This window comes from Myxocyprinus asiaticus, chromosome 26 (assembly GCF_019703515.2).
Source record: "Myxocyprinus asiaticus isolate MX2 ecotype Aquarium Trade chromosome 26, UBuf_Myxa_2, whole genome shotgun sequence".
In the NCBI taxonomy this organism is placed as follows: Eukaryota; Metazoa; Chordata; class Actinopteri; order Cypriniformes; family Catostomidae; genus Myxocyprinus; species Myxocyprinus asiaticus.
This window is the reverse complement of record NC_059369.1, coordinates 33,893,585-33,918,761: the sequence shown is the minus strand read 5'-3', so window position 1 is coordinate 33,918,761 and position 25,177 is coordinate 33,893,585. Positions and strand designations below refer to the sequence as shown.

General features: G+C 38.3%; 1 protein-coding gene across 1 annotated transcript; it reads left to right on the top strand.

Moving 5' to 3' along the window:
- The first annotated feature begins 1,756 nt into the window (after window positions 1–1,756).
- Window positions 1,757–12,563, top strand: LOC127417177 (dual specificity protein phosphatase 8-like). The gene is made up of 5 exons (XM_051656992.1): window positions 1,757–2,048; window positions 7,771–7,937; window positions 8,908–9,067; window positions 9,281–9,404; window positions 10,599–12,563. The coding sequence occupies exons 1-5, from the start codon at window positions 1,940–1,942 to the stop codon at window positions 11,650–11,652; spliced, it is 1,614 nt and encodes a 537-aa protein (XP_051512952.1). The 5' UTR covers window positions 1,757–1,939; the 3' UTR covers window positions 11,653–12,563.
- Window positions 12,564–25,177: the final 12,614 nt, after the last annotated feature.

The following is a 25,177-nucleotide window of genomic DNA, read 5'->3' as shown; positions in this document are numbered from 1 at the left end:
TGACCTCCCACCTTGGTCAGGCTGGCACTTTTTTGCTGGTTAAGCTGGTCTCTTGACTGGTTTATAGGGGGTTTGGGCATGTTTCAGCTGGTAAAGCTGGTTTCTTAACCTTTTTTTAGAGGGGTTTGGGGCCCTTTTCAGCTGGTCAGGCAGGTTTCTTTTCCAAATTTAGAGGTGTTTTGCACATTTTGTAGCTGGACAAGCTGGTCTCTTGATCTGTTTTAGAGGGGTTTTGGACACTTTTCAGCTGGTCAGCCTGATCTCTTGTATGGTTTTAGAGGGGTTTGCTTAATTTAATGCTGGTCAGGCTAGTCTCTTGGCTGCATTTAGAGGGGTTTTGGGCACTCTTCAGCTGGTCAGGATGGATTCTTGACCAGTTTTAGAGGGGTTTTGGGCACTTTGCAGCTGGTAAACTGTTGTCTTTACTGGTTTTAGATGGGTTTGCACATATTTCTGGTGGACAGGCTTGTCTCTTGGCTGGTTTTAGAGGGGTTTTTGGCACTTCACAGCTTGTCAGGCTGGTTTCTTAACCAGTTTTAGAGGGGTTTGGGCCACCTTTAAGCTGGTCAGACTGGTCTCTTTTCTGCTTTTAGAGGGGTTTTGTGCACTTTTCTGCTGGTCAGCCTGGTCTCTTGACTGGTTTTAGAGGGGTTTGTGCAATTTTCTGTTGGTCAGACTGGTCTATTGACCATTTTAAAAGGGGTTTTGGGCACTTTTCAGCTGGTCAGTCTGGTCTTTTATCTGGTTTTAGAGGGATTTTGGGCACTTTCAGCTGGTCAGACTGGTCTCTTGACTGGTTTTGGAGGGGTTTGTGCATTTTTCTGTTGGTCAGGCTGGTCTCTGGTCTGGTTTTAGGGGGGTTTTGGGCACTTTTATGCTGGTCAGACTGGTCTCTTCACTGGTTTTAGAGGGGTTTGCACACTTTTTAGATGGTCAGGCTGATTTCTTTACCAGTTTTAGAGGGGTTCTGGACACATTTAAAGCGGTCAGACTGGTCTCTTGACTGGATTTACAGGGGTTTGGGGCATGTTTCAGCTGGTCAGACTGGTCTATTGTCTGGTTTTAGAGGGGTTTGTGCACTTTTCTGTTGTGAACAGACTGGTCTCTTGACTGGTTTTAGAGGGGGTTTTGGGCACTTTTCCACCAAAGAACAACTTCGACCAGCTAAGACCAGCAAACAAGTTTGGTTTAAGCTGCATTTTCATAGGAGCTTGGACAGCATAGCATGACTTTTGTCTGAATAAGTGGTTTCAGTCTCTCCTTTCAATGGCTAATGATTGATGTTAGCCATGATCAAAGATGATTAATGGTAATTCAAGGACAACATGTTCTTTTGTTAAGGTGTGATGTACTTCCATAAGTGAGTCAACATGGACTTCCCAGTGACTGGACACAGATCATGTGGGTGATAATGTGCCCATTACGTAAGCACTGCTGATTACCTGCTATAACAAGAAGAGAAATTGGTCCTTCAAAAACAACTACAGTTCCTTTCTTAATTGCAAAACACACACTCGGACATGGACACACTCACACCACTCAGTGTTGGCCAGTAGGCATAGGAGCACTTCCCTCCGAGTCCGGTGCTGGCCCCATTGGTGGCCGCATAGTTGTGTGATGAGTCAGGAATGTGGTTACATGCCTTACACATGAGCTATTACTGAACACAGGCCCCACTAGAGCACAGCCACTTTGCTCATTCACAGACAGGGAGGGAGTGGGGGAGGTTGGGAAGGAGGAGGCGCAACAATAGAGGCAGCAGCACTCTCAGTAGAAGTCAGAAGTGAATAGACACACAGAGAGGAAAGAGTGTGGCCGTGGCTTATTTATTTAGCTCCCGTTGTCATTAGCTTGGTTGACCTACAGTTGGATTGCGAGACTGTTACGTACATTATCTGCAAGGAGGGAAAGACAACAGTGTCCTCCCCGTGTTGCCTGGATGCCCATTGACTTGGTGATCTCTCCTCAGTTGTGGACAGACATGCACGAGAGTGAGATGAGGCTGAAGATGCGCGTCAGGCGAATCAAGGAAGGGCGAGATCTGAGAGGTGAGTTTGTAAGACTGATTGACTCTGAGAGTGTGTTTGGGTTGCTTTAGATTTATGTTTGTGTGTGTGAAAACATGGGAAGTGTTCATGATGTTTTGCATTCTTTGTTTGTCAGTTTTTAGGTTATTCAAGCTTGGTTTGCATATTTTTTATACTCTAAACTTAATCTCTACCTTGCCACTGGGTTAATCATGTGCTTTGTGTGCACCTATGTCCATACATATGTATGTGCAAGTATGTGTGTGGATCATTCATTCCTTGCTGTTGCATCTCAATTTCTAAGAACTGAGTAAAAGCTTCTTCTTATACTTTGATGTTGATGACAAGTTGTTTTGGGGGTGGACCTGTGGTCATGATTTTGAATCTGACTTTATTTAAATACCATCCTTGTTTGTATTCACACACACATAACTTTACAGTGTGTTACAGTATCCATTATGAGCAAACTGAAAGTGAATGCAAACTGCAGATAACTTTCATGTAGAATGAACATTAAAAAAATAACACTTATTATGTTTCACTTTGCATATACAAGTACATATTTGTTTGCTTTAGAGGAAACAGAAATGGGCATCAGTTTTATTTTTATTTTTTTGAGGTCCTTCTTAGCGTCTTTATTTTTTAAATGAATATTAATGATTATTCATAGTAATCCGTATTTAAATACTGATGGATGTTTTAAAATAAATTATCTTATGCATACTATTTAAATGGGAACTAAAGACATTCCCATGATGTGGTAATATTGACTGCTTTGTTGCAATACATTCTCACGCATAATTTATTTAGAGTGTGCCAGAACCTTGCAGAACAAAATTTCAGGTGAAGATTTGCAATACTATTTCAGTTTTTAATTGCCTCCAATCTATCATGCGCTGACATCAACTGCAAAAGGTAACCTGATGACTGTGACATTTGAAATATGGCATTGTGTCATAACATCAACCTGAATGTGTCTGAACTTGCTGGAGTATCATGTCCCTCTTAACAAATTTAGCATGCTTGTTGTAAGCTCTTGCTCAGCAAGGCCCTAAATACTACAGATCTATAGTCCTTTCTCTCTCTCTCTCTCTCTCACACACACACACACACACACACACACACACACACATGCACTTACTCTCACACACTATAGGCAGGGCTGGCAGATAATGCACATAGTATTTTCCATTTCAAACAGCACATGCACTCCTCTTCTTTGGCTTGAGGACCATCTGTTCCAGAAAAAAAGAAAGAAAACAAAAACAAAGCAAAACAATCAATCATTTCAGTATATGTTATGATAGGGAGGATAGTTAGTGGTTCTGTACTGGCTTCTTTTTCTCAACCGTGTACTCGCTCACTCATGGCTATGAGTTAAGACATCTATGTAGTGTAACTCCTGTGCAGCATGTGAAGCAATGAGCATATATTCAGGGACTGATGTCACTGCACCCTAGAGAAGGGAAGATACTGAGATTCTAAAATTTCAAAACCAGATGAGGAGGCATACCAAAACATACACGGTAGAAAACAGTTAAAGGTATAGTTCACCCAAAAATTAAATAAATAAAAAATTAATTATCTCATAATTTACTCACCCTCATGCCATCCCAGATGTGTATGACTTTCTTTCTTCTGCAGAACACAAATTATGATTTTTAGAAGAATATTTCAGCTCTGTAGGTACATACAATGCAAGTGAATGGGTGCCAAAATTCTGACGCTCCAAAAAGCACATAAAGACATCATAAAAGTAATCCATACGACTCCAGTGTCTTAATCAATGCATGTGGGTGAGAAACAGATCAATATTTAAGTCCTTTTTTGCTTGAAATTCTTCTCCCTGCCCAATAGTGGGCGGTATGCATGAAGAATGTGAATCACCAAAAACACAAAAAGAAAAATGTAAAAGTGGTCTATTTCTTACACACACCTATCATGATGCTTCTGAAGATATAGATTTAACCCCTGGAGTCTTATGGACTACTTTAATGCTGTCTTGTGTGATTGTTGGAGCTTCAAAATGTTGGCACCCATTCACTTGCATTGTATGAACAAAAACAGCTGAAATTTTCTTCTAAAAATCTTCATTTGATTTCAGCAGATGAAAGAAAGACATACACATCTGGGATGGCATAAGGGTGAGTAAATGATGAGAGAATTTTCATTTTGGGTGAAATATTCCTTCAAAAATAAATATCTGTACCTGTTTTTTATAGTTTTAAAATAAATAAATATATACATACACACACACACACACACACACACACACACACACACACACACATATATATATATATATATATATATATATATATATATATATTGCATACTGTAGTTTGTCAGAAGTCATCAATGGGGCATTGATTATTGGTGGCAATAAAACAATAAAGTCATTTTTGTCTAGGTGAGGTAGCTACATGTGTGCATGCATTTAGAGCAGATCTGCTATGCCTGTCTGTACAACAGCCCCAGCCCTGTGCACTAGGACACAGTGACATCACTCTTTTGGAATGTTGAAGTCATCCCGCCCGCCAGCCAGGTCTGCCCTATTTCATATAAAGCTCATGTCTACTGGAGTTAAAGCTTATGGATGCTAGATTTCTCTTACTCTGGATTTCAACACATTCTAACTTTCTCTATGTGGGCTATCTGTATGATAACTGGCTTTTACTTTGGGCTGCAATATCATATAGCACACTAATCATTCCAGGGACAACTCGATCTCATGACAAGTCATAACTTTTACTCCTATAGAGGAAAATAAAACGAACCAACATACAATGTCATTACGTTTTGTTCCCCTAAGTTTAACCCCAAACTTAAACCTAACTATAAATGTAACCCCCTTACCCAAACCCTAAACCTAAACCTAACTTTTGAGGGACAAAATTGTGGTGAGCTAGTGATGATCTAAACTATGGACAATGTCCTCAGTTGGAAAATGTATTAATAAATAAAGCAAATAGGCCTAGTGTTTGCATTCAAAAAATGCTAAAAGTTTTCTTTAAGGTGTAGGGTAGTCTGTAGTAATTACAATTTGCCTTATATAAAAACAATTTAAGCTGTGTGTGTGTGTGTACATGTGTGTATCCACATACACTGCTGTAATTTGAATAACACTGACACTTTTTTCTGTGACAAGACCAGGTCACGCAACACGCTCTCACAGCGAAATTGTCAGGATGTCATGTGTGACTCAGTGTGTGAAAAGGTCTTTAAAACAGGTCTGTTTGGTTTGACTCACCACTAGTCATACAGCATATCTAATGGCCTTGCCGAATGATGTCATGTGAACATTACTTTGAAAGGAAACAGCCAGAGAACACTTTATCTTCTGTGAATGAGAGAGTAAATTAAGCTTGTAAATGCATGAATTGGATTGTAGACTGATGAATGAATACATCAATGAGGGGGTGGATGAATTGAATAAGTATGTCTTTATGTCAACCTTCTCCAGTCACATGCATCTACTTAGAGGCTCTTATCTCACGCCTCTGAGCTCATCTGCTTTTATTACCCAAATTCAAACCTTTTTTGCATCTTCTATCGCTTTTCTCTGACCCTGTTTCATATGTTTCATCTCCCAAATGTTTCCCTCCTGTATTTGCATGCATCTGTACAGTATGTGTGCAAGATAATGATCCAGCCAAACTTGAACACTAACCCAAAGTGATGTCACTGCCCTGCCTGCAGGCTTTACTTAGTCTGAGGTAACATGTCCCAGATTTGCAGACGAGTACTGATTCCAAATCAGCATTTTAAATTAAATCAATCACCAGATGTGCTCTTTCAGTTGCATCTAGAACCAAGAAAGTTAGTTCCTTTCATCTTTATTATTTCTTTACAGATTTATATAGTAGAATTACTTTATATAGGGCATTTGAATGTGCATTTGCATAGAGATAACATGTTGCTGTTTTAAGGTCTGCGTCTGTGGTTAAATAAGAGAAGTGGAGTAAAAGAGGCTTCATCAGAGTTGCAAAATCCCATAATAAAAGAGTAGGTCAAGCCAGAGTACTGTATGTGGGTGTGCACATGTAAGTCATTTAATGATATGAGTACAATTTGTGCTCAATACATTTGTGCACTAAACCTTATTTTATTTTTATTTTATTTTATTTTTACATGTCTATATAGTCAGACATAAAAACATTTATTTATTATCATTTTAAAACAATTTGTAAATGCCAAAACTTTGTGTTTATTGGTTTTGCCATTCACACAAGTCAATCACATTTTTAATTAAACATAATTTTTTAATTAATAAAAAAATCAAAATGTTATAATATATTTTTAATTAATAAAAATAAAAATACATTAATTTTATTTAAACTGGAGAATATATCAGCACATTTTGATTTCCTCGCTGTTACGCCACTTAATTGCCTTAGAAAAATAGTGTCATAAATTATGTAATGAAGAAGTAGTGACACAGGAGTGCCAAGTTCAAAAACATTTATGTAACATTTATAATTAATTTTTTCATGTGTGATGTGATTTGTGAAGTGTAACATATCCACCTTGTCAATTAAAATATGAGGAAAAAATCTTATATATATTTTTAATTTTTTCATATTGTTTTTTTTAATCGATCATATTGTTGACTTAATGTAAGTGCAATTTATTAGCACATGAAGAAATTCTGTATCTGACGGAATCTTTAATCTTATAGAAATTGACTTTAAAAATCACATTTCCAAAAAGGCATCCATTTCAGAGAATGACTCGTGTGTGTAAACTGGGTCAGGGCTTCATTCTGAACATTTTGTACACAAATGGGTGTTTGTGTGTACTCTTGGCAACACACTCTTGGTTCTGTGAGGCCATGAGGCTCAGAATCTAGAACTCCTTTTAGAATAAATGCATGTGTGCAAATGTGTATGGGCAAGAGAGAGTGTTTGAGTGTGTGTTTCCTCTAAATTCTGGTTGGGTGTCAGTGTTCCTGTGGGCTGCCTCATTCCCGCAGTGTGATCCTGGTCTCTGGGAGAGGAGATGGAATCATGCAGGAAGCAGGAGACCGGAGAAGCAGACATGGACATTCTATCTGCCTTGTAAAGTGGCAGAGCTTACCTTTCACTATTGGTTTTCTCATTTCCTTTTCACAGAAGGGGTTAGCCACTCTTGCAACCTAACATTAGAGTCATTATGCTGCCATAAGCAGACGGATGTGCGGGCTAAGCTGTTTGTTACACCTGAAGTTGCTGGTTATGCATGATCAGTTTGCTTATGTGAAAGACTAAACCTCAATGATCTGTCTGTAGGAATTCAGAATGTGTTAAAAGCTACTACATATTCAAAGAATCCAAAATAATTTTAGTTCTGTAGAGGGTTTGTAGTGTACACCAACCATTTCTGTATTGTCTAGTACGGCTTAGGCAAGATTGAAACAACAGGATGTTTCTGCTGTTGCGGAAAAGCTTCTTGGCCCCTGCAGAGGTTGCGTTTGGGGTTCATGTGTAATTCAGTCGGTTAGGATGTTTGGAAACCCCCTTCATTGTTGCTATTTTCCATTTTTACTGTAAGTAACTGAGTTTGCAGTGTACTGTATGTGAATGTGTGTGCAAGTACAACACACATATACACACAATGGGAATAATATTCAGTAAGTTATGGTTGTTTCTATCTTGGTTTACCCTGAATGTGCTCACATAAATGTGGTAAGCTGAATCATGAGATTCAAAAGATAACAAAAGATACATTTTTAATAAAACAGTTATCTTCTCTGTAACCTTCTCAGGTGGCTTTGCAGCATTCTCCTCATGTTTTACTGACCTGTGTGAGAGTAAACAAGCCACTATTCTGCCTCTCAGCCTGTCCCAGCCCTGCCTACCTGTGGCCAATGTTGGTCCCACCCATATACTGCCCCACCTATACCTGGGCTCCCAAAGAGACGTCCTTAATAAGGTCAGTGGACTTTAAAGCACTACTGCAGCTGTACAGGCTACAAATCAGACTTTCAACAGACAGCGCAACTCTGAATGCAGTGGTCTCGATACATGTTTTTCTAGTTTCAAACAAATCAAGTTCCAAAAGTGTCTGTCTGACGCATGTATGTGTCCTTAGAAATCCCCTCATAAATCTACCTCAGACAGATTGGCGAATTTAATTCCAAAATGGATTGCTGTGGACTGTAGGCCAATGATATGTTCAATGATATGAAAATAAGCAATATATTGCCTTCTTAAGCCACTTTTTGGATTGCCTAATCAATGCTTTACTCATCTGCCACAATAATGTAGTGTATTTTAAAAATCTGAATTATTATATTTATTATATATATTTATAATAATTTAAATATAATGTAAATAAAGGGATATTACTGTTGCCTACAGACAATTTAAATATCAAAGGCAAGGCATTTCAATTTCTATTTCCTTTCACTCTAAATCATTCATCAGTCATTTTCATCATGTAAACATAATAAATTCATTAGGCATCATCTGATAATAGGGAATAGTTTTATTTTCCCTGGAATGTGTTTGTGCATACCATTGAATCACTGATTTGCATCATATCTCATGACTTTACTTCAGATAACAGACAAGCGAATGCATTCCAGTAAAATGTTTTCATTGATGTCAGCTTGATTTAAATGTTAGCGCTGTCAAGTTGGCATGAGACTCACCGGCAAAAAATTTTTTTCCACGTTATCATTCTACATCTTTCTTACTTACAAAAGCTCTGGCATGCATGACAAGCAGACACACAGATCCGATTGGAATTTATGATGAAGGAAAATATAAAATGTCGAAACCCGTCTGTGTGGATTGTTTTCTTGTCTCTCAGACCATTTTGTATGTGACTCAGTTCTTCAGAAATACTCTTTTGGCATGGATTTCCTCTAAACTTCCTCAAAACCTCAAACTTTTCACAGGAACTGATGGCTCAGAATGGAATCGTCTATGTTCTGAATGCCAGTAACACTTGTCCCAAACCTGACTTCATCAGCGACAACTACTTCATGCGCATTCCCGTCAATGACAGCTACTGTGAGAAGCTACTTCCTTGGTTGGAAAAAACCAATGAGTTCATTGGTAAGAATGCCATGCAATATCGAGAAAGCAAGTCCTGAGATGTTTAGCTTATGGTCATAATTAAGGTTAGGTGTGTGGTTAACACAAACCATCTGTGTATCAGCAGTTGTGGGAGGTGTGAGTGAGATCAGCATTTTGAGATTACCACATGCTTTGTTTGCACTTTAACAGTGGAAACGCTTTTGACCGGTTTACTGCTCTCTCTATCCACAGACAAAGCCAAGATGTCAAACTGCAGAGTCATCGTCCATTGCTTGGCTGGCATATCCCGCTCTGCAACCATTGCCATTGCCTACATAATGAAAACTATGGGCCTGTCATCAGATGATGCTTACAGGTGACTATAGTTCATCTGACATTTAGATGCTCTATGGACTTTAGGCAGGGTAGATGCCAAATGCAATTTGACATGAATGAATATGAGGATGTGAGGGATAGAAATAGAGTCAGTTCAATGGGTTGTATTGTTGCAAACATTAAAAATACCAACATGAACACACAGGAACTAAATATGTTGCTTCTGAATCTTTATGTTCCCTGTTCATCAACCCCATTCTGCTGAGTAACTGACAAATGCCATCTCCTATGAAACATCCTTGCATAAAGTCTAATGCGTTTACCTTTCCCTATGAAGCTACTGATAGCGCTTTCCGCACGCAGCATCTGAGACACATGTTCTGGTCTTGTGGAAACAAGGAAGTAATGCACATAATCAATGAAGAACACGAGCTTGCACTGTCATTCTAAAATTATATTTTTTTCCACTGACAGTTAAGTTTAAGGTTAGGGCGTATGGTAAATAAAACGTGTTCCCGTTAACTGTATTACATTATTTACAACTAAAAACAACTTGCTTCACAGCTCGCTTTTGGAGCCACTCTGTGGCCATTTCACATTTCACTGGAGCTTTCACATGACCATATGTTCAGCAAGACTTTCGGCTTCGGCCACTGGGAACAGTGTTTGAATTCCGTTAAGCATAGATTGATTTCACTTTCAACCTACTGTCCCCGAATTCGTAGTGTGATCAGTCTGAAAATACAGTACACATTTCCAAAGAATTCAAAATTAATGTCCGTAAGCTTTGAAGCCATCTATATGCTAGCAAACTTCTAAACATTGACAAAAATCACTTTTAGATTATATTATTTTCACTTACAGGCTCTCTCTTTATTGATATATTGATAAATATTGATAACTCACACTGCACTCATTTTGTCCAATCAATTGCTCCTTAGAATGAGAATGTCCCTCCCCCTAATACCATTTGTGTCTAACTAGCCATAGCAAGTAGCAAATCATGTTCATGGTTGTGATGTAAAATTAAGGCTATTGGCTATTTAAAAAAAAGGGAAATAAGAAAAAAAGTCACACGTGAAAGAAATCTGCACTTGTCAAGCCAATTCACTGGGACTTTTATGTCCAAATAAGCATGACTTCATTTATCAAGGTCTCATAAAAATGAGAAAATGGTTGATTTAGGCAAAAGAAAAAAAAAAAAATGAATTTGTTTTCATCTGATGTCCTGTAGGTTTGTGAAGGATCGTCGACCATCAATATCTCCAAATTTCAACTTCTTGGGTCAGCTGCTGGAGTTTGAGAGAGCCTTGCAAATGGAGAAGAATATACCGTGTGATCCCATGAGGTTAGCGGAGCAGCATGAAGAGGTGGTGGAGCTCAAAAATATGGAGCAGCAGAGTTCAGAAAGAACTCAAGAAACTACAGAGATCACCACAAAGCCTCCATCACCTACCACACTACAGAAAGAACTGAGCTCCCTTCATCTCTCCACAGAGCAAATCCTTCAAAACAAAAGACTCAAGTGCTCCTTCTCACTCAATATTAAGTCTGTGTTCTCAAAACAAAACCAGCAATTCTCTTCCAACCTCTCATCATCAGATTCTGAAAACATACCCAAACCCTGCAGACTCAAAAGCCTAAAGAGTGCCAACAGTGTGTGTCAGTACCCTTCAATGGTGGACTGCCCAAGCAAAGTTAGTCAGCAAAGAGAGAGACAAGAAAATGGCAGTTTTCAGAGGTTATCTTCCACCTCTCTTTCCCTCAATTTTAACCAGGCTAAATGTAGGACAATACCTCAGGATTCCATTTGTGAGACCAACTTGAAGGCGCAGTCTTTCCTCAGCTTGCCGCTGGGTGCATCTGCTACTTGGACCACGCACAGATGCTTAAATCAGGCCACCACCCCTATCACACCAACGGATGACTGCCCTTGGTTCTTAGGCTCTAATTTGGCACCATCTGGTACAGTGACGGGGAGCATGGTGCACTTTGGCAGCAGTCCTGCGTTTGCGGCATTCAGCCGCAGTGGCCAATCTGGCACCTCTAACCTCAGCGTACACCAAAGGGACAAAACACAAGAGCCCCGGGACTTTCAGAACAGCTGGCTTGAGAATGGGAAAGCGATAGTGTGTAGTCTATCGCAAGTGGACACGAAGTACAAGCGGCGCAGCTGCCAAATGGAGTTTGAAGAGGGTATTAACACAACGCAAAGCAGTGAGGAGTTCGGAAAGCTGGCAAAGCAGTCGAGTTTCTCTGGTAGCATGGAGGTCATTGAGGTCTCGTGACAAAGATGACATTAAACTACAGTAGTGTTTTTCATCATAAAGGCAATAACCCCAAGTAGAATAAACTGTTTATCAAAAAGTTCTGTTGTTACAGAGCTTTTGGGGGACTTGTTTCTACCCCCTTTCCTTGCCAATCATTTGAACCTGGGTTGAAAGAGGTGTCATTGAGGAAAAGGTAAACTGATTAACAAAAGATGCTATCCATTATTTTTACAATAAGCGATTTAGTGGTGATGGTGCTGGAGTACAGTGAATTTTAGAGAGCTTATTGACTACATAATAATATGCGCACCAAAGACCTCACAGAGTGACCTTATTCAGGCATGTCATCCAAAGGTACACTCAAAATGAAGGACACGTAGTATGATCATAAAAAGACATTAAACATGAACGAATGAATGAATGAGTGAAAAAAGCGAGTATGTTTATGCTGATTTCAGGCAAACTGGCAACCACACTTAAAGATAACTTTTTCAGTATGAGGAGGAACCCGACTTAAAGATGTACAGTAATTGCTGTGCAACATTGTGCAACATCATTGCCCAATGTTACATTTATGTTCTGTAAATTCAGTAATATGGGCAATTGCATTCAATAATGTAATTATTCAGTGTTATCAGTTTAATCCACAATGTAATAGGAGAGTAGAAATATATTAAGTATATGTTCAAGATGAGATTCTCTCAGATCTACTGCTGTGCACTGACCATGCTCAGAATGGCTGGCTACCTACAAACAGACAAGCTGCTTCCAGCAGCACTATGTACTAAGCTGTAAATCTCTACATTTTGCATATAGATATGTAAATGAAATGTACTTAAATTTATGGACTATTTAAAGTTTCATGCATTGTTGCTTTAATTTATTGTATTGGTTTCATTCTGGCAATGAGCAATAATATATTATTTGAAAACCTGTTTTTGTCTTCTGTCTGAGTTCCTGGTGCAAATTCAACACAAACACAAATAATAACACACAAAAATATAATGCTCTTCCAACAAAGATCCACAGCAAACATACTCTTTAAATATATACTTGTCAAAAGTTTGGACACCCATACTAACATATTATTATTACTATATTCCAAATTTTGGGAATAATGATAAAGTCATCAAAAAGTCATACAATGAAACAGCAGAATTAGAAGTACTGTATGCAGGGGCGGACTGGCCATCAGGAGAACCGGGACTTTTCCCTGTGGGCCGGCCGCGAAACGGGGCCGAATGGGACGCGATAAGCTGAAATGGGCCGCTGCGTGATGCAGAACGGGCCACAAAACGGCGCCGCGATATGCAGAAAAGGACAGCGTTTGTCATGTGAAAAAAACAAACAAACAAACAAACAAAAAAACAACAACGTAGAGATGACCCATTAAGACAGTGTGTTAAAAAAAACAAAAGTTTAAAAAAAATCTGATATTTTAACTTTTTATGAAAAGGTACATTTTGTTCAGGTCAAATGGAAAAACTCCTTGATATTCATAGCTCAAAAATGCATAATATTTGTAAAGAAAATATTTTTTACCTAGAAAAATATGCTTGGGAACTTTTTTTCAAAATGAATTATTAAGTTACTTGCACTCAATTAAATTCAGGTTGCAAGGAAAGCATTTTAATATGTATTTTTTACATGATTGTTACACTAATTGACATATTTTAAATAATTATTTATTTTTCATTATTTTATTTTTTAAAAGGAATGCTATAAATGTTTTTTAATTTATAGAATAAAATGTGATTTAGATTTGATATGGACACAAAGTTTACATTTCTAAGAACTTTTCAACTTGATTTGTTTTTATATTTCTCATTTTTAGCACCTCAGACAACCTTATTTGTCAGTGTGCCCTGAATGTGCCCTGGAGTAAATTGCCTTAAATTGCTGAATATTGAACAGCGGATGCTGAATCATTCTCGACAGACTGAGGAAACAATAACTAACAACAGAATAGTGCATTGAGTTTATTTCCAAATATTAACGTTGCAATCAACATCTAAATCTAATTGTGTATAAGTGATGTTCATTGCTAAGTGCTAAATTCTAGTGTGGTAGGTGTTGTTTGGAAGAGACAGATTTGTGGTACTTTGTTATAGACTTTCCATTTATAGGCTTGACAGTTTAAGATTTGTGTTGTGTATTCTATATGGTCAGGATCTAATTTTGGACATGTTTATGTGCGAGCGTCTGTTTGTGTAGGAGTCCATCATTACAAGTGTATGTGTGCAATTGATGAAAAAGACTTTCACATCAGTTACAACAAGTGCTTTTCAGATAGCTCAGCAATACTGGAGGTGACCATCACTTGATAATGATCTGCACCTTTCTGAAGTCACGCATGTGCGCACACACACACACACACACACACACAACACACGCAACACACACACCCGCACACACACACCATAGGTGCTTAAATTTACAATCATACTCAACTGAGTGGGTGAAAATCTATGAGGCCTAATTGTCTTTTGCGTGCCAGATTCCTTATTAGAGTGTAATTAGGCGAAGGACATGATGTGAGCAGTGGCTGTGATGAGGAGGAGGGCGTGGCCGGGCCATGATGATGCATGGCCGGTGCTGAATCAGCTGATCAGTGGGAAAGCAAGATAAAGGGGAGCCGTAGGCGCCAGTTCGAGAGAGAGAGAGAGAGAGAGAGAGAGATGCACGTGGCCGTGCTGCATGTGTGTTCATCTTATGTTTTATGTTTTAAGTTCATTTATACCATTAAACTTTATGTTGACTGTTCAGCCGGTTCTCACCTCCTCCTTGCCCTTCCTTGAGCTGTTACAGTGGCATCTCAGGGTCATTATTTAGTGTGGGGCACAAACAATCACTTAACAATGAATTATTTGACTGATCTTTGAAACACTGAAAAATTATTCAAAATTATGTCCTTAATTTTGACAGGTAAAAAGAAACAAGAAAAACATTTTAACCTAGTGCATCAGTTTTGACTTCACTCTTTGTCCCTCACATTCCCTTTGTTGATTTGCCTTGTTTATTCCCTGGTATTAATATGTGTATTAAATGCATATTATCTGGTGCCATCATCATTTACACCTGGTATTGTGCATCTCTTTTGTGTTTGAATTCTGAGTAGAGGGTATCTGATTTCATGACTGCATACATAAATCATTACTTCAGTGTGTTAATGCATGATAATAAAGCGCAAACTGCATAATAACAAAAAGAAAACACAAATAAAAGCAGCACATCTTTTCAGCCAATTATGCATTGTGGAGGTGAGGTGTGGTCGGGCGACCATCTGGGGTGAGAGAAACCGGTAATGACATCCACCTGAGATGAACTGTTACTAATTACTGTTTCTATGTGCACAGTGAGATTCGGGGGAGATAAAAGACTGCCCAGTCCACAGAAAGAGGGGAGAGGGGCGCACGAGAGACTGCGTGTCTGCTCCTGACTGTTTTGTAGATGCTGAAAAGCAGAACTTTATTTGTATATGCTGAAAAGCCAACTTCTTTTGTGTGTGTAACTGAAAGTGACTACTGTTTGTGAATTAAAAACCTGACTCACGTGGAACATGGAAAACGGCTCCCGCTTCCTCTTTATCTGTCCAACAATCGAACCTTTGTTACACTGTTGCAGAAACCTGGGAAAAAGGAGGAAGGTACGCTGCTATGGAGTTATCTTTGCCGCTGCACGAAGTTTTCCGATCCCTCGCCAGCATCCACCAGGCCCAACACCAGGCCCTCATGGATCTGCGGGCGGAGCAGCAACAGTGCTTTGAGGCGCTCCGAGGCCAAGAGGAGGACCGACGTGAGTATTAGGGGGGTACATACCAAGCATTAGTGGATTCAGATTGTAACCAATCCTCTATTCATCAATGCTTGGTTCAAAATGGGACATTGAATACCAATAATCGGGTGAAGGTGAGGTGTGTGCACAGGGATATTTTCGATTATCCGGCCGTGACCATCACTATTCTATTTCGGGGTCAAAAGCATAAAATTGAGGTTATGGTTAGTTCCCACCTCACCCATCCACTAATTTTGGGTACTAATTGGCCAGCTTTTCCCGAATTGTTAAAAGGGTTGTGTGTGGATGGGTCCTGTAATACAGTGGGATGGTGTGGGGTGTGCAGTGTGCTGATGGGGGAGGTGGAGCTGGGGCTGTCTATGTCAGCTCTGTGTCAGGATGACGTAAGGGAAATTACTGCTGGGGATTTTCCTCTGGAGCAGACGCGAGATGAGACTCTTAAGCATGCGTTTGACCAAGTGAAAGTGATTGATGGTCAATGCCTTCAGCCACTCATTGCACTTACATATCAGTATTTCTCAATTATAAATGATCGGCTGTATCGAGTGACTCAGGACGCTCAGACAGAAGAAGAAACAACCCAGTTGTTAGTACCAAGGAGCCGTCAGGTAATGTTGTTCCAGGCAGCTCATCATAGTCCGATGGCAGGTCACTTGGGACAGGGGAAAACACTAAGCCGCCTCATGTGAATGAGGCATGAAGCCATTGATATTACATTTTAATGTCACAATATTTAAGGTTTTGCATGTAGTCTTAAGCGTCCTCATATTTAAATGTACCTCTAAAGGCCTCTATAGGGTCTGTTCCAAAACTTAGTGAGCTGCCTCACTGTCTCCTGCTTACATAAGCAGCTGTCTTCTATGGCAGCATCCTTACTGAAATGATGCCTCATAAGAGAGTGATTTGGGACACTCTACATCAGCGGCAGCTCTGTGCACAATTCGAATAGCACTCCTAATGTGCAGCGCACGGGACATGCGACTCGCATGTGAGAGAAGCTTCGTGATCCTCTAATGAGCCTACATATGCATGGTTCACACACATTTTGGGTAAAATAGTCAGTTTTGTGTCATATTAAACTGTTATTTATCGATACTTTTCAGTATTGAATGGATTATAAGTATATTTATAATCTAAATTTCTCTCGCTTCTTCTGCCATTTTGGATTTATTTTTCTGCCGAGCTCATCACAGTGTATTTTGGGATCGCCTACCCGGGGAAGGATTCATACGATGCTACCTTAGAGTTTGGCCAAAACAAGATATCTTAAGAGGCAGCATCATTAAAGTACCTACCTTTTGGGACAGCTTTCACGTCGGGAGCGTGCCTATGATGCCTTAAAATGCTGCCTCCCGAGGACGCTCACTAGGTTTGGGAACAGACCCATTGTGTGCTGCTATAATTTAAAAGTTCATGGATATGTAAATGTGGTACCATTTGAAAGCATAAAATCTGATCAAAACTCCCTCACTTTTGCATTTATCTTATATATACTGTATACAGTTGCAATCAAAATTATTCAACCCCCCTGACCAGCAATACATTCTAGTGATGTGAATTAAAACACATCAACTAAAACCTCAGTAAACAAAATAAGTTTTTAATACACATTTGAGTGATTCTGAGAACAAAGAGTTCAGTTTACCCAAATTTTAAAATAAAAAAATAATGAATTCTCTCCACAAATGTTTGCCAATGCAAATTGATGACTTATTTTTGTTTTAAAACAATTACTTGTGTAGCCTTACATATTTAAGAAAAAGCTACATGCAATAGGGGTTGAATAATTATGACATGGCTGTATTTAAAAAAAAAAAAAATAAATAAATAAATCCTGCTATTTACAAATATTAGGTTATATATTCACACTATGACTTTGAATGTGTCACTCAACTGATATAGAAATTCTGGGTCATCAGAAAAGCTTACCTTTGTAAATCCTTACTGTCTTGGGGGTGGGGGGGTGGGGGGGGGGTGTTGAATAATTTTGACTGCAACTGTATAATAACAAGATAAGACCTGGAATATGAATATGAATTTCAACTTTCGTATTCATTTTGAACTTTTTCAAATAGCAGCACTAAAATATACAGTATTTGCAGATATTAAATGAAAGTTCTCATAGGAATGTGGTAGTTTATCTTGTTGCCATAACACCCCAACACACAAAGATACATTTGAACTCTGTAAGACAACAAAGGAAAAGGTCTCAATTCTGCTCCAATAACTGCTTCTGCAAGTCCCAAGTAATCACAATCTCTATATCAGCTCTTACCTTAGGCTGTTTTCTTTGAAATGAGCCATTATCTACTTGTCTGTGAGCTTGCTTGGGTAAATAATCCAATGTTATATCTCAGATGTCCAGAACAAAATATGTGGTCCAGCAGAAAAAGCATGATAAATGAATCATCTGCAAACAATGGTTTCAAGAACAGCTTTATCATTGCTGGAACGGTTTACCATGTGTAACGTACCACCTCGAGCACTGATCCCAATGCTGAGATATCAGCTTTATAATGACAACTAGATTAAGCTTCTAGTACACATTTAGAGGCAAATATATTCAATAAAACAGTGGGGAAGGTTCGTGGGATCACAAAAAAGGCTAAATGTCTTTCAACGAGCACATAGCGAGTTCTCAGCACAGGGGGGCAGGAATTAGCTGGTTAGCAGGTCACCATTAGTCCCCGCTGGTAGTTACTGGAACTACACACTCCAGTGCTTAATGCTGCATTTCATGTGGTATATTCCTACTTTATATCTCCGATTCCCGACCATTAAGGCATTCCATTGCCAGATGCTCAGAAGATGATGTGTAAGGAAACAAAACTACAATGCTCCTGTTATTTTAGCAGGTGTTCGATTGTAACCAGAGACATCTCCTAGCAGCCCAACTGATAAACAGTGCTGCAATGCTAGCATTTAAGCTACAGGTGTACGATTATAAAAAGAGAGTATAATATACTCTATAATGGAGTAAGATGACAAGGTGATGACAAGAATGACACCATCCCCACAGTCAAGCATGGAGGTGGGTCAGTCCTGTTATGGGGGTGTTTGCGGCTGCAGGAAACGGCTATCCTGACTATGTGACTGACACCATGGATTCTTTCAGGTATCAGGCCATTTTGGCATGAAAAATGTGATGCCTTCAGTGTGTAAATTGAAGCTCGGTGATCACTGGACATTCCAGCAAGACAATAACACCAAGGATACATCCAAGTTGTCCAAAATCTGGTTCAGGGATAGGTCGTGGAATGTCCTTAAATGGCCCTTTCAGTCCATCATTAAAATCCCATTGCAAACCTTTGTTGGGATTTCAAGGAAGCAGTGGCAGCACAGAAATCAAAGAATGCCAATGAGCTCAAGCTTTTGCTCATGAGAAATGTGTAAAAATTCTAATAGAGAGGTGTCCGAAGCCTGAGAACACTTACCTGAAACATTTATTTGCTGTTATTAAGGATAAAGGATTCTCCACAAATGTTTGACTTTGGGTTTGAATATTTTTGACATGACATTTGTGGAGAGAATTAGTTATTTTTTTATTTTAAAATTTGGGTAAACTGAACTCTTTGTTCTCAAAATCACACAAATGTGTATTAAAAACTTACTTTGACTGTTTACTGAGGTTTTAGTTGATGTGTTTTAATTCACATCATCAGAATGTATTGCTAGTCAGGGCGGTTGAATAAATTTGATTGCAACTGTACCATGTTTTATACATCTGTTTCTGCAGGCATTTATTAAACATGCTGTAATATCATGCAATTTAGTAACTTTGACTCATTTCTCGATATTAGTTAATAAAAGTGAATGTTTATCACTTACTTTTTATATCTCCCCGGGTGCTGACATGTATGTGTGACGTTACGGACCTGCATCTCGGCCAAATCGGAGTTGAAAATGTACACAAAGTTTCCCAGTTCCAGCTTCAAGTGGCGTTCCATTGCCCTTTACCTAGTAGGCAGTTGGAAGATCTGACTTTCCGAGTTGAATGGAATGCAGCAGCAGAGCATGTTTCCCCATTGACGGCCATTCATAAAAATCATGTTTTCTGACCATTTTTATTTTTTTTTACATGAAACATTTTAATCACAAAAATTTCATTACATTGTACGTCTTTTTGTGTGATTATTATTTTTTTTTTATTATTTATTTATTTTATTTTTTTTATTATTTTGACGGACTGCTAAAAGCATGCAATTCATAGTTTTCACGTGATGTCACATCATTATAGGAACGCCCCCTAGAGTTGTGCTTTTACAGAATTCCATCTGAGAAAGAAAACCCAGAGAGGAGGAGATTGTGGATTTGTGCTATTAGACGTGCCTCCGTCCCTGGGGAGGGCAAAGAATGGCAACCATCAAAGTACACAAGTCTTTGCAGCGAACATTTCATCAAAGGTAAGCTCAAGTAAACACTGAGTATTTTAGTTGTTGTATTTTTAGTCATTATATCTTTACATAATCGTTCAGACATAGTTCGTTTTCGTGGAGCGATGCAACCAACTTCAGTGGCCTTGACGACTTACGCTAGTTAGCGGAACTGTTTCCTGAGTTGGGAAATGGTTACGTTAAAAGTTACCAACGCTAGCTAAATAATAAGTTATCTAGTTATGGGGAAGTTTCATTTGCAGTTTGAAGAGTTAACAGTTGTTGGAAGGGATAGAGGGTTTTATCTGTCTGCAGGAATGATATCACAAACGTTACTAACATTACTTCTAATTTGTCAGCATATGTTGGACATAAACCCTCTTGTATAATTTAGGTGCCAAATCTGATGACCCGTTGTCCCCTGACTGGGTTCCATCCATCTCGCACACACCAGCCACCAAGAAGAGGAAAAAGGAGAAAGACATGGAAAGCAGAAAAAGCAGCAAGATGCAGTGGATGTCCTCCTAGAATTGTCATCAGTGCCAGATGCTGAGCCTGCACCACCTGCTGAGGATGAACAACAGTGTGACAATAAACAGCTGTGCACTGACAAATTTGGCTCCCTCAATTGTTCCTTTGGATTAAACATGAGAAAAAAGTGTGTGTTACTGCACTATTTCCATGCACTAATGGCAGTCACATGTTAATATGCCATCTGCGGATGCCCCTAACCATGGGTATTGAGGGTTGATGACCAGCCCTCCCTTCCTTACAGTGAGGTTGGTGTGGTGGCTCTCCATCATCTTGGTTTACTCCTCAACTACCTTTCCCTCATGTTCAGTGCCCCATCTAAAAACATATTTTTTTTTATACACCTTAAGTATCAAATGATAGTAATAAATGATAACTACAACAATGTACACTGCTCATATCACAGTAACATTACTGCTGTGAGGCATCATTCCAAATTACATCCTTATTAGCAGATGTGTCATTTATCTTGATAATTTGTATTTTACAAGCAAGATGATAAGATAAATGGATGCAAATCACAAAAGTGATGGGAAGGGAAACCATGGCAAAGTGCATATAAGTTTTTAATACACCCTTAAAATTCACCTCTTTCACAGCATTGTAGGCTTATACAAAAACAGAAAGCCTTAAATCTACATGCAGACCACTTGCTTAGCAATGTGTTTTGAGTTGCACTCTTTTTCAGGCAACTCTTTTTCATGTAGCAAACATTGCTGCCTGAAAAAGAGTGCAACTCGAAATGTGTTGCTGTGCAAGTAGTCTGCATGTAGATTTAAGGCTTTGTGTTTTTGTATAAGCCTACAATGCTGTGAAAGGTGTATTTTAATGCTGTATTAAAAACATTTATGTACTTTGCCATGGTTTCCCTCCCCATCACTTTTGTGGATGCTTTTGGCCTATTTGGGAATCCTGATTTCCACTTTTTTCTGTGCTGCTTTCATACAGTGTAAAGTGGATGTGAATACCTGAGAGAGAGTGTGGTGTGTTGTTCTCTGTCCTTGTAGGACACAGGATAGCACAGTTTCTTCAGCAGGGAGACAGATGGTTTGTCTGGGTCAGTGTGGCAGGCTGCTCGGATGTTTGATGCCATCACCCTTCCTGCCTTCTGGTAAAACCACATGGCACACTTTGATTGTAGTCTTGTAGTCTAGTCTCCCTTTCTATTACACGGCACTACAATTGAAAAAGTTTGAGTAACAAGTTTGTGATATTTGACAAATCTAAACAGTGATGAATTAACTTTGATTGAAAAAACTATTAGAAAAAGATGACTTTATTGAATTCTGTGGAGAATTTAGTTTTCTGCTCTTGAACTATCCTAGTCACTTGTACCTAACATTGAAAAAAAGTTTTGATTGGATTTATGTCATAAGATATTGTGTTAACCTAACCAAAATATTACTGCCTTGTCACTACTGCCCTAGAACGCTGACTACAGTGTCCCTGAAACTAACGTTAGCTAAGTAGCACTCACCTTGGAATTTCTTGTCCTTCACGTCCCAAATGGCAGCATTATTGACCCATCCAGATTGAAAATACATATAACTGTCTGTACTTTTGTACACTTTCATCCTGGTGGCAGTGTAAGGGGAGGGATTCTAAACAAGATATATGTAAACATCGTCAGAGTGGAGCTCTGGCAGGGACTTCGCTGTTTTCAGTGATTGAAATACTGCGGCGGGTGCAGTATATGGATCGCAAGTGCCCAAAACTTGCAGTTTATTCACATATCTTTGTTTTCCTTCTTTTGAGGGGTGATCTAAATATTCGTGGCTTGAAACAGATGGAAAATTGACAGGCCTGTGCTGCAGTTCTGTGGAGTGTCCAGTGTTGGCTGACATTTTGGAATGATGTTTTGTCCTCCTCACGCTAGTCACGTGACTGAAAACTATGAATATACTGTCAGATCGAATTAATGTTAAGTATGGAGTGCCACAGGGATCAGTTTTATGGCCTCTGCTTTTCTCCCTAAACAGTACAGAATAGGCAACCCCTGGGAGACATTATCAGGAACCATGGAATTAGTTCTCACTTTTATGCCGATGATACCCAACATTATATTTCTTCAAAACCCAACGAAATTTCAAAATTTTCAAAATTAACAGAGTGTATAAATGATATCAAAGAGTGGATGGCTAGAAATGTCCTTCTACTCAATTCCAATAAAACAGAAGTACTAATTATTGGAACAAAAACCTCAAAAAATAAGACGCTAAAATATAATCAGACTCTTGATGGATGTACTGTAACATCAATTTCTACAGCAAAAAAAAATTAGGTGTTATATTTGATAGCAATCTAACCTTTGAAAAACAAATTTCCAATATTTGTAGAACTGCGTTCTTCCACCTCAGAAATATTGCTAAGTTATGACACGTTATCTGTTTCTGATGCTGAAAAACGAATTCATGCATTCATGACCTCAAGACTAGATAATTGTAATGAATTACTAGGTGGATATCCTGCATGTTTAATAAATAAACTTCAGTTGGTTCAAAATGCAGCAGCTAGAGTGCTAACTAGAACTAAGAAATATGATCATATCAGCATATTACATTGGCAACCTGTTATGTTTCGTATGAATTTTTAAATTCTGTTAATTACTTACAAAGCTTTAAATGGTTTAGCTCCAAAGTACTAAAGTGACCTTCTATCACACTATTATCCATCATGTTCACTACGATCGCAAAATTAACAATACAGAGAATATCAAAATCCACAAAAAGAGGGAGATCATTTTCATATTTGGCTCCTAAACTATGGAATTGTCTTCATTGCAGTGTTCGGCACACTCTCTCAGTTTATATTAGATTATATCCCGAGGTTACAAGAGCCTGCCAGATCCATCTCCAGTCCTGCCTTATGTCCGACTCCCACTGTGTCGTTGAGTGATGATGACCAAATGCAGCATGTGCTAGCCAGACTTCACTTCAGTCTATTAAGACAGACTTCACAGAGGATGAATTGAAGCAAACTCCCAAATCTACCATGGGACTCTGCATGAGCCACTGTCTGAAGCATGGGCTCAGGATGGAGTTATATTTTAGCATCTTCAAAGTAGTCACCCTTTGCCTAGAATTTGCAGACATGTACTCTTGACATTTTCTCAACCAACTTCTTGAGGTTTCACCCTGGGATGCTTTTTAAACAGTATTGAAGGAGTTCCCATCTATGTTGGGCACTTATTGGCTGCTTTTCTTTATTATTTGGTCCAAGTCATCAATTTCAAAAACTTTTTATTTATTTTTTATAAAATATTAGTTTTGTAATGAAATTAATATAGTTGCACAATTATATTTTTATCTACAAAACTAAGTTCAAACATTTAAGCATATGCCTTCAGATCAAAAGATTTTTAAGATCATGAGAAACATTTCAGTCAAGTTTTTCAAAAGTTTTGACTGGTAGTGTATATCAGCTTGGTCAAAGGAGGGACAACACTTAAAAAAAAAAAAAAAAAAATACATAGAAAATTAATTAACCATTAACAAAAGCCTTCATCGGCCAAAATCAAAGGACAATGGATTTACTGTAGGTGTATATCCTCAGTTAATTTGGGACGACTTCAAAGACTTTAACACTAAAACTTGTAGTTTGTACAAAATCATTTTTTTTTAACCATTGGCCCACAATACTTACTATGTTTACTAATTTTAACCATTAATAGTTCTAAACATAAATACCTAATATTGGCAATATATTCATCCATTTTCTGTTATAGCATAATTTAATGTACAGCTGCTTTGAAATAACGGCTGTTATGAAAAGTGCTATACAAATAAATTTGACTTAACTTGACTTGGTACTTGTTTTCCCATCTCCTACTGTTGATGTCACAGCTCATGCATGAGCCTGAAAGCACTGGCCAAGCTCGAGCACCCACTCACATTAGATAAGAAACAAACATAAAGGGATAGTTAAATTAATTAAAACAATGTATGTTCATAATAGGATTGTAAACATATACTGCAAATGTTATTTATAAATTATTGCAATGTTTTATTTTTATTTAGGGGGTTTTCTATCAAATGAGACCAATATTTTGCAGTTAGTCCACTGTACGTTTGTAGGGTGAGCTTTTAAATTTGGATGTAAAATATTGTAAGTGATAGAACAAACATATACAGCTAAATTTAACTTTAAGGAGTTATTGTTTCTTTCTTTATTTTATTTATTTATTTATTTATTTATTTATTTTTTTTTTTTTTTTTTTGCATACAGCCAGCAATATTCTTAAAATCACCATTAACAATAATTGTAACACATTTGTAATATTATAGAGGTAAGTCTTCTGGAAAAATAATATGCTGAAGACAATGTGATGATATACTTTTGGAGATGGTAATTATAGTGTTATATAATGTTATAGAAGGAGAATTTGATCTTGAGATTTTCTGAAAAGTGAGATGTGCTTTATTCATGACATACCTCCAAATATCAACACATTGTCTTCAGCAAATTATATCTCCAGAAATGTGTTTTTGTTCAGATTATAAATAAATAAATAAACATGTATTCCAACAAAATTCCCTCCTACTCTAAGATGAAGTTGTCATTGTATTGTACACATGCTTTCTCATTCATCATCATCACATAGTGTAAGATCTACATTTTCCAGCTCAAACAAATCATTACCTTTTCCAAATCCCAGCAAATCATGGGAAAGTTTTATTTGGTTGAATCTACAATGACAAAATGGAGTGTAAGATTATGCATGTTTGTGGGCCTGTGCGTGAGAGTGTGTGAACAGCAAATAAGGAGAACTTTTGATTATATCCAGACGTGGCACTGTAATGCAGAGTTCTGACGCCCAGATCCAGAACTTCTATATGGAAACTGTT